Source organism: Lathamus discolor, chromosome 4 (genome assembly GCF_037157495.1).
Source record: "Lathamus discolor isolate bLatDis1 chromosome 4, bLatDis1.hap1, whole genome shotgun sequence".
In the NCBI taxonomy this organism is placed as follows: Eukaryota; Metazoa; Chordata; class Aves; order Psittaciformes; family Psittacidae; genus Lathamus; species Lathamus discolor.
Window position 1 is genome coordinate 121700658 of NC_088887.1, and position 16913 is coordinate 121717570.

At 40.7% G+C, this 16913-nt stretch overlaps 1 protein-coding gene across 9 annotated transcripts in view; it reads right to left on the reverse strand.

Annotated features, from left to right (window-relative positions):
• Positions 1-16913, reverse strand: part of SYTL2 (synaptotagmin like 2) — a 51863-nt gene that overhangs the window by 11397 nt on the left and 23553 nt on the right. For 4 of the 9 annotated variants that reach the window (XM_065678835.1, XM_065678837.1, XM_065678839.1 and 1 more), the window contains 8 exons: positions 15399-15431; positions 15148-15286; positions 10872-10944; positions 10195-10294; positions 8281-9159; positions 7229-7300; positions 1936-2034; positions 701-754 (listed from right to left, as the gene is read on the reverse strand). In XM_065678835.1, the coding sequence (XP_065534907.1) occupies positions 701-754; positions 1936-2034; positions 7229-7300; positions 8281-9159; positions 10195-10294; positions 10872-10944; positions 15148-15286; positions 15399-15431 (1449 nt within the window). Of the gene's footprint in view, positions 1-700; positions 755-1935; positions 2035-3445; positions 4714-5374; positions 7071-7228; positions 7301-8280; positions 9160-10194; positions 10295-10871; positions 10945-15147; positions 15287-15398; positions 15432-16913 lie in introns of those variants that run through there. The other 5 variants (XM_065678834.1, XM_065678833.1, XM_065678841.1 and 2 more) reach the window with 4 other exon arrangements.

The following is a 16913-nucleotide window of genomic DNA, read 5'->3' on the forward strand; positions in this document are numbered from 1 at the left end:
AACTATTTTTTACAGCTGTAATGCTCCAGTGCAGTAAAGAAAGAATTGTGTGTTATATTCTACCATATTCGATGTAATGTAAGGGGTTTCCATTGTGTTTATCTTGATATTGAGCAGCTTTTCTTTTATTTTCTCAGATTTGGAATTTCTAAAGGTGTATAGGAAAAATTAACAGCAAGGCACCTGTAATGCACTAATGGACTGATGGTAGCTACCATAGCTGATTTAGCACTTCATCTATTGCTTAGAGTAATTCCACTTTGCTGGATTGAGACGGGGATTGTAGGAGAGGTTCCTTTTCAACTGATGCACTCTGAAGGGTGTTTTGCACTAGCAAAAGGTATCTTCCATCTTACAATGCAGTGGATGAACAGACAAACTCATTATTTACTTAAGCCAAGTCTTTGAGCTACTGTTCAAAGCTCACAATAATTTCAGTAACTGTTTCACAGGATGAATGTCCAAAGGCCAAAACAATACACTCCTAGGTGGCAGAGAGTTTCTACAGATATAGCAGGACATAATATCAACATATTCCTGAAGAATAAAACACCACAGTGAAAGTCTATAAACACATTTCAGTCATGCTGAAGTTAATCAAATCTAGAAGCACAATTCTTGGTTTAAGAAAATCCTTTACTAGCAAAGAGAGGCCATTGGAAAAAAAACAAACTTCCATGCAGACACAAAAGATATTTACCATCTTCAGCACTAAGAGCTAATTCTTCCTTTGGATTATTTATTTTTCCTTTATCTGTGCAGGAAAAAAGTAACACATAGTTAGGAATTTAGCTATTCAGTGTGATAAAATGAATGGCAGTGGTAATTACAGAGCTAAGAGTGGTGAGGATACAAAGTCAAACAAACCAGCAGAGCCATGGAAATGGTTAAATTCAAGAGATGCTTTCTACTTCACACACTACTTCAAGCCTATGTCCAAGCAGCAGTCTCATGTTGACATGGTTTCTGTCAGTGTGCCATTGCAACAGTGTTAGTACATACCTAAACCCTAGAATCTGGTTAGAAGCAGCCAACAGCATAAGTATTATTAGAAAAGTAATTTGCAAATGATAGCCAACATCTTTCAAAATCTACACTCCACATTTCAGTTTATATGAAGTTCAGTTTATGTCCTCCACATTAGGCAGGGGATGAGCTTGGAAACACTCAGGGGCAGTGGGAATGAAAACAGGAATAACGATTAAAACTAAAAACCTAAAAAGGCTACAAACGGAATTAATTTTAAGTACAATCTTGTTTCATTGTATTCTCTTAGGGTGATTTTGGGATATTAACTTAATTAGAAATAATGAATTAAAACCACTACTAAACTAAGATGATGTTTACATACTTGCAATAATTTGACCTAAGAAACAGCCAAGAGGCAATGGCAGCTGTTGCTCACCCTGGATTTGGGTAGTTGCCAAAACTTTCAGTAGTGAAAATCACTATTAATTTCTGATCACAGAAAAATCTGTGATCTAGAATCACAGAGCAGTTTGGGTTGTAAGGGAGCTTAAAGCTCATCCTGTTCCTACCCCCTGCCACAGGCAGGGACACCTTCCACTAGAGCAGGTTGCTCCAAGCTCCTGTGTCCAACCTGGCCTTGAACACTGCCAGGGATGGGGCAGCCACAGCTTCTCTGGGCACACTGTGCCAGTGTCTCACAAACCATGCAAGGAACACTTCACCACTCATTGACACAGTGCACTTTTGGAAGATGTCTGCTTCATGGACCAGTGTTGCTTCAAAAGTAACACAAAGAACTGAAATCTAAACCTTGTGAAAAAAGAACATGGCTCTAAAGTACAAGCTCCATACAGCTCATTGAGAAACAAAGACAAAAACACTACTTGGCAAAGCTGTATGGAAGACTAGCATGAACATGTTTAAGCCAAACTAGGGTCATGGGAGACACACAGGCTTTGTGCTCACTTGAGGTGGCTGATGGAATGTCCTCTAGACTTTTGGAAGGCATTTTCCTATCTGCACTCCTTTTCAAAGCCAGCAAAACAGGGTTTAATTCTTCTGAACCTGTTGTGAGACAAAACACATGAACACTGCACACACAGAGATGCCACAAGCAAGTCACTAAAAATACAACCATGAATTGCTCATGAGAATCTATTTTGACTGTTAGCAAAAACTGAACATTCAATGGAAAGGGTAAATAAGTCCAAAATAAAAAAAATGTCTAATTTTAAGAGTCCATTTGCTGTCTTTAAAGTGTTTTGCCCATCGGTAGAGAAGTAGGTTGGCTGATATACCTTGTGTGGGTATGTGTCTGCACTGAGTAATAAGGGGGTTTGGAGCAATTATGGCACTTAACTGGCTAAGAATTATACAGACTTTAGCCATTTTATAACTATCTGGGTATGAATCAGCACAAAAAAAGTTAAACAGCTTTAGTTTTTCCATCAGTTCAACTTTGTCTGTCCTATTTTTCTCCCCAGGGAAAGTAATTTTGTTTCATTACTGGAGTAAAAACCACAAAACCGCCCAGTTGTGGAGCTATTTGGATCCCTGAAGTGATGCAATTTTCTCCAAGGGCAGACTCAAGACAGACAGAAACCTTTGAGACCCTGTCTCCTCCCTACTCCCTTTTCTCCTTATCGGCCCATCAACCAACCAGGCTTACAGTGCTGCTGTCTGTAACAGGTAAAACCAAATTATCTTTCATTTTCCTCACTTGCCTTGAGTCTTTGCTGACTTCCATTGGAATCTCACTTTCAGAACAGGCTCAAGAGTGAGTTGGCAGGCCCTGGGAACCTGGCACATTGTTCACATTCGCTGGGTGAAGAAACCACTCCCAGCCTCTCAGCACGAGATTAAAAGGGTTAAATTATTTCCCTACCTTATGCTTTTTGATGACTATCTCACACTACACTGACTAGAGCTGCCATTCAACCAGGTAATGAGAATCCCAGTAAACAGACCACTTTCTACTGCAGCAGGCAGCAATGCTGAATAGCCCAGAGTGTTGGTGTTGTCTTTATATCCAGCCACTACAATGATGAGAATTGACCTTTGAAGAACAACTGGTCACACTAAAGAATGAACTCAGTCAGTCGCTGATTTTTCCCCCTCTTTTAATCCAGTGTATTTAAAAGAAATACCAGAATCTGAGTGTTACAAAGTTAGTAATTTGAAGGTGATATCACAGGGGGGAAGAAAAGGGTAAATCATGAAGACTGATGCAATTGATTCACACTGCTGAATTCCCCTCAGCTAAAAGATTTACCCAAATGTAGTACGTGTGAAACACTTTACAATTAAAGGACCTCATGATTCTTCCCATCCTTCCCAAACATCTATCTAAAGCATTCAAGTAGGAATTAAGTATCACACAGACTTTGTGTAAATGTATTTCAAGTTGGCTACTATAAGAAATTGTAGCCATGCTTAACGACCCAGCACCATGAATTTTAGAAATCAAACAGCTCACGAGTTAAACTGGTTCCAGAGTGGGAATCAGATTGTTCATCAGAAGAACTGGATCCCAGGTCTGAGCCAACCCTTTCCTCTTCATCATTATCCTCACGTGGAGACATGAGGCAGAGTCGAGCTCCTGGCAGGGGGGAGCTGCTCTCATCTCCAAGTGATATACTTGCTCTCCTGAATCCCAGCAGTGCTTTAAAGTCTGAGTTCTTTTCAGAGGCATCCAGGGATGTGCTTTCATCAATCCCTCCTTTCTCATTTATCCTGAACAGCTTGATTTCGATCACATTGGGGTCTCCTTCCAAGGGGGGAAGATTGACTGGAGCAGCGTTTCTCTTTTCTAATGTATTAACAGCTCCATTTCTTTTAAGAAGACCAGAAGTTTCAGTTTCACTTACTGCAAGATCATTTACTGCAGCTCTGATATTTTGTTCCGGAGCTCCCCCTTTGATAGCTGTCTTCATCTGTGTAGGAGAGCTACCGAAAGCATGACATGGCTGTGACATTGTCATGAAGACAGTCTCTTTTTGTGAGGGAATATGATCCCCAAACTCTTCTTGCCTATGTAACTCCCTGGATACTGGACATGAAGCTTCAGGTGCTTCTTGAAGAAGTTCCTCTAAAGAGCACCTGAACTCCCTGATTTTTGCAGTGTTTGAAACTGAAGTTTTTTCTACTGTTTCTTGTATTTCTTGAGGATGGTCTCTCTCTCTGTGTGGAGTGTGCACACTTACACTACTCTGTATTTTACCTTCAATTTTCTTATCCCTACCTCCCAGCACAGAAGCCGGTGTTTCAGAGATATCTTTTGGTAGCTTCTGCAAATTCACATCAAACGCTGCATATTCAGCCTTGGACACTGCAGATCTTTCCATGGTATCTGTGATTTCCTGCAGCAGCTCTCCATCAGGCTCATAGGTTGTGCTTTTAACTTCCACCTCAGCAGCCCTCCATATTGTCCTGTCAGCACGTTTTGGTTTAGGAGGTGGCACTTCAGAAGCCTCCTTCAATAACTTCTCTAAAGCAAAGCTCAAGCCACTGACCTTGGATGGGGCAACTGACTTTTCTATGGTCTCACTAATTTCCTGCAGCAACTTTCTATTAGGCTCACAGGTTGTGCTTTCGAGTTCCATTTCAGCAGCCCTCAGTACTGTGTTGTCATCACATTTTGGTTTAGGAGGTGGCCTTTCAGAAGCCTCCTTCAGCAGCTTGTCTAAAGCAGAACTCAAGCCACTGACCTTGGATGGGGCAACTGACTTTTCTATGGTCTCACCGATTTCCTGCAGCAGCTCTCCAACAGGCTCATAGGTTGTGCCTTTGAGTTCCACCCCAGCAGCCCTCAGCACTGCATTATCAACATGTTTTGGTTTAGGAGGTGGCATTTCAGAAGCCTCCTTCAGCAGCTTGTCTAAAGCAGAACTCAAGCCACTGATCTTGGATGGGGCAACTGACTTTTCTATGGTCTCACTAATTTCCTGCAGTATGTCTCCATCAGGCTCACAGGTTGTGCTTTCGAGTTCCACCTCAGCAGCCCTCAGTACCGCACTGTGGACACATTTTGGTTTAGGAGGTGGCCTTTCAGAAGCCTCCTTTAGCAGCTTGTCTAAAGCAGAATTCAAGCCACTAACCTTGGATGGGGCAACAGACTTGCCTACGGTCTCATTGATCTCTTCAGGCTGACCAGTAACTTCTTGGCATGTTGATTCTACACTACAATTATTTTGTGATGTACTGTCCATGTCAGTGGGTGCTTTCATTTCTACCCTTCTGTATTCAGAAGGCTGAGATACAAAGGGTTCTCTGAGCAGGTTCTGCAAACCAGCTTCAAGCCTCCAAGAACCCTCAAGAGCATCATCCTTGTCTGCTGCCTGAGGCTGTAGAGAGAAAGCCTCAAATTCCCTAAACAGTTTTGTCAGGCTTTTGTTTTCATGCTCACCTGTTGATGGCACGTTCACTTTTCCTGTTCTTTTGCCTACTTCTTCTTTTTGAGCAGCAGGACAAGAGTCATGGCTTTGTTCCACTGTTCTTTCAAAGACCTTGCACTGATCTGAGTGAAGAGTTGGCTGTCTCAACATGTTTTCTTTTAGGTTCAAGCTAGGTGACATCTCAGAGGCTTCCTTTTCTAACTTCTTTAGGCCTAATTTAAATACATCCAGCTCAGCTTTAGATAGAACCATTTTATCCACAGTCTCTGCAACTCCCTCTTTAGGGAGACTGACACCTAATGGAGAAGTCTTCTTCACTTTTTCTATGGGTGAACATAGACAATCATCTGCTGGTGTTGTCTTTAAAGCATCTTTATCTCCAGGCGGTTGGATCAACTGCAACAAAACATGATGTTCTTTTGATGAAACGATACATTTTTCTACACATTCTTTAACTTCTTGCTCTGGAATACCCATCTTTTCCTTGGGTTTTGAGATGACCACCTTTCTGTCCAGCTGTGACATTGTCTGTGTCATATTCAGAGCTTCCAGGGTAGCAGATCCTAGAGGGAGTTCACATAGCACAGAATCAGGTTTCTGTGGGTTCTCTCTCTCTGACATTTGGGTTTGCTGCTGGATTAACTCTTGCTTGCTCACATTATCTCTGCCTTCTTCATTTTCCTTTGATTTTCTCTCATGGGTTACTGAACTAGTATTATTAGACAAAGAAACATCTCCCCTGTCAATGCTACTCCCTAATTTAGCTCCAGTATCCCAGAAGTTTCTCAAATTCTGGAACTGCAAAGGATCCGAAATTAGAGTCTTGGACTTCTCGTTGATTTTCTCTTTTAAAGACAAAATATGGAAGTTGGGTTTCTGTTGAGAGCAAGCAGAAGCTTTACCTTTAAGTGCTTCTTTCTCATTTTTGTCTTTGCTTTGTGGGGAAGATGAAGTGGCACCAACTCTTGGCTGCAAGTCACCAGCCTTTGGTAATTCTGTATATTCATGAACTTCACCAGATGGAAATGTTCTTTCTGTCTTTCCAGCTGCATGGCCTGGTCTAAACTCAAAAGAGTTTTGGTGTTCATTTTCTGAAGCCTGGCTTGCACAACTTGGTTCAGCACTTGTTTGTGTATTCTTCCCTTGATCATCCAATCCACTAGGTACATATGCTGCAGTTGCTCTTTTTTTGTCACTTACCCCAAGACCTTTCAATGCACCATCACCTGATGCATTAGTATTGACACTCACTTCTTTCACTCCATGACTGGGGGTACTTTGACCCCTTTCCCAGAATGCTCTGATCTCCCTTATTCTTCTTCTTGCTCTTATTGCCTTCTCTGACTCACATTTCTCAGCTGGTAGCTTGTCTTCTTTATGTTCCAAGAGATGTGATTTCTCATTTTGTCGCTTGCTTTCTTGACCATGTTCTTCTTCAATTCTTGTACAGTAAAGTTTAGTTAGTGATTTGCCATTTTGCTCCTCATTCTCTTCCTCTTTCTTAGGTTTTATCCTCTCTGTAACCAGTTGTGTATCTCGTGACCTAAGTGATGCAGGTGAAATACTGCTGTGCTGTTTAATCTTTCCAGACAGTAATTCTTCCGTAACTCCTGTTTTTCCAGCCATGCTGGGCCTTCTGTGTTCTGAACGAAGAACTGGTGTTCTGGCTGAGAAGTCCACTTCCTCTTTGGGTTCCCTGCCTTGGGATCTAGCTGACACAAATTTCCCATCTTCAGAATCAGAACTTTTTTCAAACCAATCTAAAACTTCTGACACAGATTCATCAGCCACTTTGAGTTCGTCAGCATTTTTGTCAGGCTTTAAAGTGGTTTTAACATCTTGCTCCTCAACAAGATCAGGCTTACCTTGTTGAAGACTTGTAGAATTGGTATTTGACACCTCATGTGCTTCTGTCTTAGCAGAAAGCTGATGTTCATCTACAACAAAAAGACTTATCAGTTAGGAATCAGACACATGACTCTACAAGTGTTTGATCTAGCTAGAAAATCTCTGTTAGCAGAGAAAAGGGTTCTCTGGCCTTGTGTTTTTGGAAAGAATCATACTGCAGGCAAGAAAATGAAAAATAAATTCCTGCACCAAGATATCCTCCTGGAATCATATCACTTTTGAGGGTGTGAGCTAATAAAATTGGTTATCCCCATTCTAAAGGGAATGGCTACATGGAGGGAGGGAGCAGGTAGACAATCCAGCATGTTTGTGTTTAGTCCCATGAGCAAATCCCTAAGTCACAACTGGATTACTACCAAGGACACCCAACAGCAGTACACCAAAAACTCTTCAGTTCCTGTGTAGGCAGATCTACCAGGCCTCATGACAGGATTTTTATCCAAATGCCATCACTTCACTTTCATCATCCACTATAAAGGTGCCTAATTCAGGCTCTATTCTGATTGTCAATTTGAAGAATGTCAATAGAAGATCATCTAAAAAATACTGACTACATTAGAGCATTGAAATACAAAAAGTGATTTAGAATTTAATTCTGCAGTATGTAGCACATTCATACACTCACAGAATGGTTTAGGCTGGAAGGGACCTTAAAACTCATCCAGTTCAGCCCCTTGCCATGGGCAAGGACACCTTCCACTAGAGCAGGTTTCTCCAAGCCCTGTTCAACCTGGCCTTAAACACTACCAGGGATGGGGCAGCCACAGCTTCTCTGGGCATCCTGTGCCAGTGCCTCAGCACCCTCACAGGGAACAATTTCTTCCTTATATCCCCCTTGTCTTTTCCCCACATGCCCTTGTAAAAAGTTGCTCTCCAGATATACTTCCTTGAACACTTCTTACTATTTCCATTTCTTAGTTGTCAATTCCTAGATATAAGTGATTCAAACATTAAGGAATCTATGCTATATGCTATTGCATTCTATTCATCACTCCTATTAGTCTCTTACCAGTAAAGTCTTTGTGAGACTTTGATTCATGTCTCAAGATCTCGTTGGGTTTATTCTCACATATCTCATCAACACTCGGTTCATTATTGCTATTTGGCAGGATATTGCTGGAGGTTTTCTGTGGAGTTTCAAGTTCCTTAGGAGTGACAGTCTTTGTCTGCAAGGTTTCATTAACCAGGAAGACTGGCCTATTAGTGTCACAAAGGCCAGATGCCAATGATGTATCTTCTTGTAAGCCATCTACTGGGTTTATATGTAAAGCCGATGAATAGGTTCCCAAAGGATTTCCAGCAGGAATTTGCTTATTCCCAGATGAATCTGATCTAATAGCATCATTTCCACCAGTTTTTATTTCATCAGAGTCTAACAAACCAAACTCTCCTGTTTCTCTACCATGGTGTGGCTGTGGGCTTTGCAGAGGTTCTCCTTTTCTTGTACTAGATGAGAACCTCACTTGTTTCAGTTTTTCCATTGAAATTTGTGTAGAATCTTCTGCTTCTTCCCGAAGAGAATTCTCAGCTTCTCCTTCAAATATAGTTGCAGTAGGAAGACCATTCTTTTTCTGACCATCTAACACCTGACTAACACGAACTTCTGAGTCAGTGGAACTGGAGCTTGAGCTGCGCTTCAGAATGCCCCTGGGTGGTGTAGTGATGCCATTCATTCTCTCAGTCTGCTTGGCTACTTTTGGAACAAGGTCTTCTCTTTGCGGCACAGGATCTAGTGCTTTGTGAATTAGTTTCCTAGCTTTTGGGACAGGACGCTTCACTGCTTTCTGTGATTCATCAGTAGGTTCCACAGAAGGTTGCTTGTGCTTCTCTGATTCATCATTGTGTAAGTTGGGTTTAGGTTGGCTCTCTCCTGAGGGTGACAAAATTTCTGTAAGACATATAAAGAGGAGAAATCATGAGTATGATGCAGTATGAATGACATTCATCTGCATAAACAGAGGTATATGACACAGTGCAGGTCTAGAACGCAGTGAGTAAATTGATTTATTAAAAACATTTGCAGTAAAACACAAGTAGAAATTCAACTTAGGTGTTGATTTCATATGTATGCAATAGGAAGTCTTAGTAAATGATAATCCTATAGTTATTTGTTATTCTAGAAGTATGAGCTATTTTATGATTCCAAAGATGGAGCACATGAGATTTTCTATCAGCTTTATTCCTGCAAGGCGCGAAGTTTACAGGGAAGGGAAGCTTCTGAATACACCTCTTCAGGTTCAGAAGATAAACAGCAACCTCCAGAAATGGGAACAGGCTATTTCCACATTCATCTGGAAAAAGGGAAGGTGCAGGAATGATCTCCCAGTAAAGAGATGGTTTTTATTCCTAATGCTCAAGTTTTCCTTTTCCTCTTAGCAAGTTTCATAACAGAGACATCAGAGTAATTTCCACACATAAGCTTGTAAATTACAACTTCAAATGCCTGTGTTGTGATATATCATCACTCATCTACCTGCTTGCAGAGAATACTGCAGGAAAGGGAGCACTGGAAAACAAACAGGAATAAGAAAACAAAGGAAACAATAAAGATCAAAGAGAGCTGGGCTGCTTCTGTTGAGCCAACAGCAGCAATGGCTGGAAGGACAAAGATAACTATGCCGGATTCAGGGAAATTTCTCTCTTTAGCCATTCAGGATAAACAGTCCTTTTGGATGGAGCTTTTAATACTGACTAGAACTGTGAGTAAAAGAGAGGAAGCAAAACCCATTTACTCCCATAAACAGCCATTTCCTGAGGATATTCACATGTTTTACATGGGGTTTGAAATGACCTAGTTGATAACTCCAAGCAGTTAAGATAAAATAGTTCTTGATATCTTACAAGAAGCAGCAATGAAAGTAAAAATAGTTTCCATATAAAACACCATGAAATTCACAGCCAGATGCCGCATATGTGCATTTACCCTTCTTTGGTAGCTGAGGTAGAGTGGCTGGTCTGTTTTCCGATTCCCCACTGTGCAAGTTATCCCCTGGTGCAGTAGAATTAAATGGGTTTCTCCTTTGCTATAAAAAAAGGAATGAACATTATAACTGAAGTCAAATTGTAATATCAGTTCAGTCTTCACACAGTAAATCAAAGTGCAGGGATTGCCTCACTACCCTGTCAGCAAAGAGCCTGAAAACATACCTCTAAAACTGGCTGCATGATAAAACACCTCAACAATATGAGCCAGGAAACTATCAGAAGTGCTTGTGATATTGCCTCATCTTGTTCTTGCTCCACCACCAGCAGAGATAAGCCAGCATTTTAAGACACTTGAAAATCCCAAGTTGTTGCAAGTTAAACAATTTTATCTCTAATTCTGTGACTTTAGGGATCTCACAAAACAACAGGACAATTCTTTTCAGTGCTTGAAGAGGCTGGAAATAATGTCAAGCACAGACAGCTGCTTCCTATAGCCATAAGAGCAATTCAGCACTGAGCTTTTAGTGGTTTTCATTATCTCCCTCCAATAAAAAAATACTCATTTTTTTCCAACTTACAATCTTTCTTCCTCAAATCTTGAATTATCTTTACCACTGAAGCAAAGAAACACACAAAATGTAAGAAAATTGCTTCTATATTCAATACCAGTCATACCTTTACTGAGAAGACTGCTGCCTTCATAGGTCTTTCCTCTGGTTTGTCCAACACAGAGGTTATTGTTTTAGAACTGCAAAGAAAAAAAGCACAGAACACCTTCTGCAAACAGGACATAGTTTAAACCTTTTTTAAAAGCAAAACAAAGATTCACTTCTACATAGTCAAATATAACTTCTTAGCACTTCAAGTTTTCTATTTAGCCTGTTCTCATGAGATTCAGAAGCAAACTTTCTTCTTTCCATAGCACGGGGATATTCTTGCTGCTTCGTTTCCTTGCCAAAGTCTCTTTGTGTGTTAAAGAATTCAATATAACTTCTAGTTGGCATAACAGAAACTATCTTTGACACTTCTAGATCTTTGAGCAAACATATATATATATATATATCTCCATTCTCCAAACAATACCATCTCCACCCCTGACCTACATTTGTCCTTCTAGGAAATCAAAGTGAAGGGAAAAAAATCTAGCTCTCAGAGAGCTCAATATTGCAACTTCTATTTTCTTTTGAAAAGATCATTTCATGTTACAATTTTTAACCTTAGTCCACAGAATCCCAGACTGGTTTGTGTTGGAAGGGACCTTAAAGCTCCTCCTGTTTCAACCTTCCACTAGAGCAGGCTGCTCCAAGCCCCATCCAGCCTGGCCTCGAACACTGTCAGGGATGGGACAGACACAGCTTCTATGGGTACCCTGTGTCAGTGCCTCACCACCCTTCACAGGGAAAAATGTCTTCTTACATCCAACCTAAATCTCCCCTGTTTCAGTTTGAACCCATTACCCCTTGTCCTTTCACTGCAGTCCCTGATGAGGTCCAAATACTTTAAGCATGAAAATCCATCTATTTAAAGAAACTTTATTCTGCTGAACTGGAGTTTGTGCTCTTGCTTTAATGAAGCACTTGAATTTGTGTTTTTGCTTTTAAGAGCACCTGTGTGCTCCTGCACTTTGTATCTCAATCTCCACCATCAACTACCCAACAGGACAAACAATATTATGTTGAAGTCCAGGTTATGAATACTTAAACCATTCACTCATTTTAGACAAGGAAAACACTGATATGTACCCTGGGCTGCAAAAACCTGTAGGATATTCTTTGCTGAGGTGTGAAAGTAATTAAGTCTCATGGAAAACACACACAATCCCACAGTGTTTTAATGCAATGCTACTTCAGATTTGCCATAGAATAATTAGAGATCTGATGATTTGGCATTGCATGCCAAAACCCTGCTCTAAAGAAAACAAAATAGAGAAAACCACACACCCAGGATCCTATAACTAAGTTTCATAACAAAGGCTCTGAAAATATCAACCCATACAATGGAAAAACTGAACAAACAGTTCCCTGATACATTGCATTCACAAGGTTAATCTATGAAACTCTTTGAAGCCAAACTGATAAATACACCCAGATTAAAGAATTCCTGCGTTGCAATTCAGCAAACTAAAGTGCTGAGAACCTCAGTGGAGGCCCAGCTCCACACAGACTGGACAGCACTGGACAGCACTGGACAGGAACAAAGAAGTAACAAGGCAAAGGCAGGAGCAAAGATGGAGAAAGGAGATACAGAATTGCAGGCATTGTCAATACAGTCTACTTACAAATGGCCTCCCATTAAGGAAACAAAACAAAAATGGCCTTATCTAAGTATCCCAGCACCCCTGTTGCAGAAAAGTTACATGAAGTTGTAAGGATTAGGGCTTTTGTGCAAGCTTCCACCTTGCAGAACACTTGTGACCTGTTCAGTGCAGGCTAAGAGTACTCCCTAGCCTAGGGAAGAAAGCAACCTTCAAATCTCAATTGGAAAGATAAACCCCCTTTAGCATTACATCTTTTGAGCATATAGACAGATGGTATCAGGGAACAGAGGTAATATTGACTGACTGAGTCACCCTGTGAAACTCTTTCTGTGCAAGGTTACACCTTCCAAGCCTGTAAAGGCTCTGGCATGCAAGAGAAGAACCCAGTGATACAAAGCCAAAGATAAAATTAAATGTTTACAGCTTCATTTCTGAATTTAGATATTTGGGAGTGGGGATGAAGCCAATTTTAAGAATATAGTTATGGGCTGATTTCTGTTCCACCTCATAAAGCAGCACCTGACTCAGCAGCAGATGAACTGGCTGAGGACTGCTTGTGACCCTCCGCAGCTTACAAACATACCTACCAGAATGGAGCTTTCTTCATATTTAGGAAGAATTAGTTTTGCTTAAGAACAGGATCCGGAACATAAAGTCTGAGTAATTTGTTCATAGAATCACAGAATGGTTTGGGTTGGAAGGGACCTTTAATGCTTATCCAGTTCCAACCCCCTGCCACGGGCAGGGTCATCTTCCACTAGAGCAGGTTGCTCCAAGCCCTGTCCAACCTGGTCTTGAACACTGCCAGAAATGAAGCAGGAAGAACTTCTTCCTAATACCGAACTTGAATCTCCCCTCTGTCACTTTAAAGCCATTCCCCCCCACCATCTTATCCCTACACACCCTTGTAAAAAGTCCCTCTCCAGATTTCTTGTACAACTCTTTATCAATCACATACTATTTGTGGAGTTCTAATGGAATAATAACATTCTAAGGCTGTACTTTTCAAGTATCATCATGTTTTCCTGGTGTACAGGATGACATACAAAATGTTCTAAAAGATATATTAAACAGCAGCATGTCTTGTGCTGTGCCTAAAAAGACATAACTCCGTAATAACTCCTGTAAGTAAAAGCCACATGTAAAAAAACCTACATTCAGTAACAACTGTCAGCATTATCAGCTGACTTGAGGGGGAAGTTAAGCTCTTTCTTGTGATAAGCAACATTTATCATCCTCATTGTACGACTTGATTTTTCAGGAAGTCTGTAATAAAGCAGTTTATCTGAACTTTTTCAGCATGATTTCAGATGTATTTAAGACAAAAATACCCCTTGGAGTTCACTGACAATGATATGTAAAGGACAAATAGGACCAGCAATACAAGCTAGAGTTGTTAAGACTTACACCAACCTTTGGTGCCATTCACTATGAAGGTGGGTGCCCCATTTGCAGACCATGAAAGTGAAAGATTCAATTGCTATTAGGTTCTGTGCAAGGGCAAAGGAGGAGACAAGCTTTGCTGCAAAGAGAAAACAGATGACGTACAGAGAAGGGCTTCAGAAGACAGACAAGAAAGTGAAAGCTTAACAGAGCACATCAACAGCACAACCCAAATTAAACCAGTCATCCTAAGGAGTAACTCTGGCTCGCTCTTCTCGCTACTCCCTGAAAGCACAAACAGTAGTAGCTGTGTTACACCCTGCTTCTTGTCTCCTCAATGGAGTTGAGGAATCTGGCCATTTAAAGGCATCTAATTTCTACCTGCTTTGCCCTAGCTGAAAGATCAGCACTCTCCATTTCAAATGCAGGCTTTTTGAAAGCTTCACACAGGCCAATGCATTACTACACACAGGTATTTTAAAGAGAACTCATCTGTCAAAGACCAACTCAGGATATTTCAAAGCAAAATTAAGCTGTTTGGGGTGTTTACAAACTTGAGATAGAGTGATTTAATACCAAATCCTCTGTAGTTCATAAACTATCATCCAACAATCCTGTAACAACTACAGCCCAGGCATAGCCAAACTGACTGTCTTCCCTTATTCTGAATGGAAGCCTCTCACTTCCAGAAAGGCATTTATTTTTCTTGGTACAATCTGACTTACTTTCCACAAGAATCCAAAAGATTCTGGTTCTTTCCATCTGAAATACATTTAGTTTCCTTAAAAAAGCCTCAGATTATTAAACTGTGCACACCAAAACCCTTGGAAAATTCTAAAGAGTCATTTCTCAGTCTTATTCTTTGTATGATCCAAGCTTAAAATTCAGGCTGAATCAACAGTCTGGTCTTATGAAGTGGCTGACTGAAGGGATGCAGGGGTTATTGTACCCCTGTTACTAACTGTGAAGGATTGATCATGGCCAACCATTGTAACTAGAAACTCACAGTCTTGCCTCTGGGAGCCAGACTAACTTGTGACATGAGAACATGCGTGGGACCATTCTACACACCCCTAACAACTTTTGCCTTGGAGAGGTAAGCTGAAGGTTGTTCTGCATTTGGATACAGAACAATTAAATGCATGACTCTGGTTTATCAACCTTAAACATGCACTGATTCCTTGGGCAATAATGAGGAAACATTTGATGACCTCTGAAGTAAGAGTCAAGTACAGTATTTTGGATGGAACTTACAGCTTACAAGTTTCACGAGTCCTGATCACATATACTGTGATTAAACAGACAGCTTACCTTGAACTGGATTTCAGTTGCTCCTCTTCTTCTTGGTGTTCCACAATACCATGTAGTTCTGGTGGCACAAAGACTTCTTTATTAACATTGCTCACCCAGCTGCTCTTCACTTTGTTTGATTTGCTCTGACTCACTTCAGCTAAAACATGAAGCAAGAATATTCTTGTCTCCCCTATGTTCATACAGGATTTTTTGAATCATCAAATACAAGTATTTGCATTCAGTCTTACAGCTATTGCAAAGTCCTGTACCTGAATTGTGGGCAGAAGCAGGTCTGGTGCCACCTGAAAAAATTGGGGTTTTAATGTTACTAGAAATCATAGAATCGCAGACTGGTTTGGTTGGAAGGGACCTTAAAGCTCACCCAGTTCCAGCCCCCTATCACGAGCAGGGACACCTTCCACTAGACAAGGTTACTCCAAGCCCCATCCAACCTGGCCTTGAACACTGTCAGAGATGGGGCAGCCACAGCTTCTCTGGGCACCCTGTGCAGCACCTCACCACCTTCACAGGGAAGAACTTTTTTCTTGTATCTAATCTAAATCTACCCTCCACCCCACACTAAGTGTTCCTTAGTGTGCACAACTAAGCAAGATTTTTGTTTTCACTATCACTATCCATAACTGCAAGCAAAAATATCTTGGCATCTAATGAGTCATTGAAAGCAATCAATTGCACATAGTTCTGAATGTACCAGTACACCCCTTTGTTCAAGTAACAAGACTGGGGAGTAATTACCCTCCTTTAAGATAATATGGTTTTAAGTACTTTCCTTTAAACTATAAATCACTGTAAAATTTAGCTACAATTTTACAGCTGATTTTCCTAGCCTGCAAGTTGAAAACCAGCCAAACCCACAACACCACACTAACCTTTGATTTTTTGAAGTCTTTTCTGTTTCAGGCCTTTTCTTGTCAAGTTAAAAAGCCAAAACCATCACACCGTAACCTCAAACTGACTAAACTGCCATTATCCCTCATCTCTGGGAATATAGGAACTGAGAAAGTGTAACATTTCTGGATTAGACACAGGAAAACAAGGCTAAGTTGTGGTTACAAAACCTATAGAAATATAAAGGTATACAATATGGTGTAATGTATACACAGCATTGACAGAAGTACTTACTTGCTTCAAGAGCACACAGCAAAATCCCTTAATAGAACCTTAAATATCAGTACAAGAGAATAAGAAGAGTCTTGCCCTTGTAAGCCAAAAGGATTTAGGAAAACTAGAGGAGACAAAGAGGGATGAGGGTCAGTTTCTCTAAGAAATAGAAGAAATATTCTGTCCAAAGAATGACAAAATAGAGCAGGACTCCCTAGATTAGAAAGTCAGATGTTCAGAGATTTCTAATAGAAGTCTACAAAATCCTGTATGCTGTATTATATATGTTTTTGTGAACAGAGATCAACTGTTCAGTTGGCTTCCCAATGATAATGGTGATCAATTCAGCCACTTCTTATATGGAAAACATTCATTTTAAAATGCCTCAGACAGGACTTGGTGAATGTTAGAGGCATGGCTTTAAAGAACTTCTTAAAGAAATTAATGGGGAAAAATAACCCAGGAATACCTCCTCTACATCAAAAGAGTTTGAGGTGTAAGTGCTTGCAGGCTGGTCTTGGCCTTGGAGCACATGCGTGCTGCGAGGCACTCAGAGCTGGGTGCTGGGGCCATGAGCTTTTAGTCTGCTTTAGCAGAGCAGCTCCTGTGTTCTCTTTTGGTTTGTTTCTCTCCAGACAATACACTGTATTTATTTCTGATGT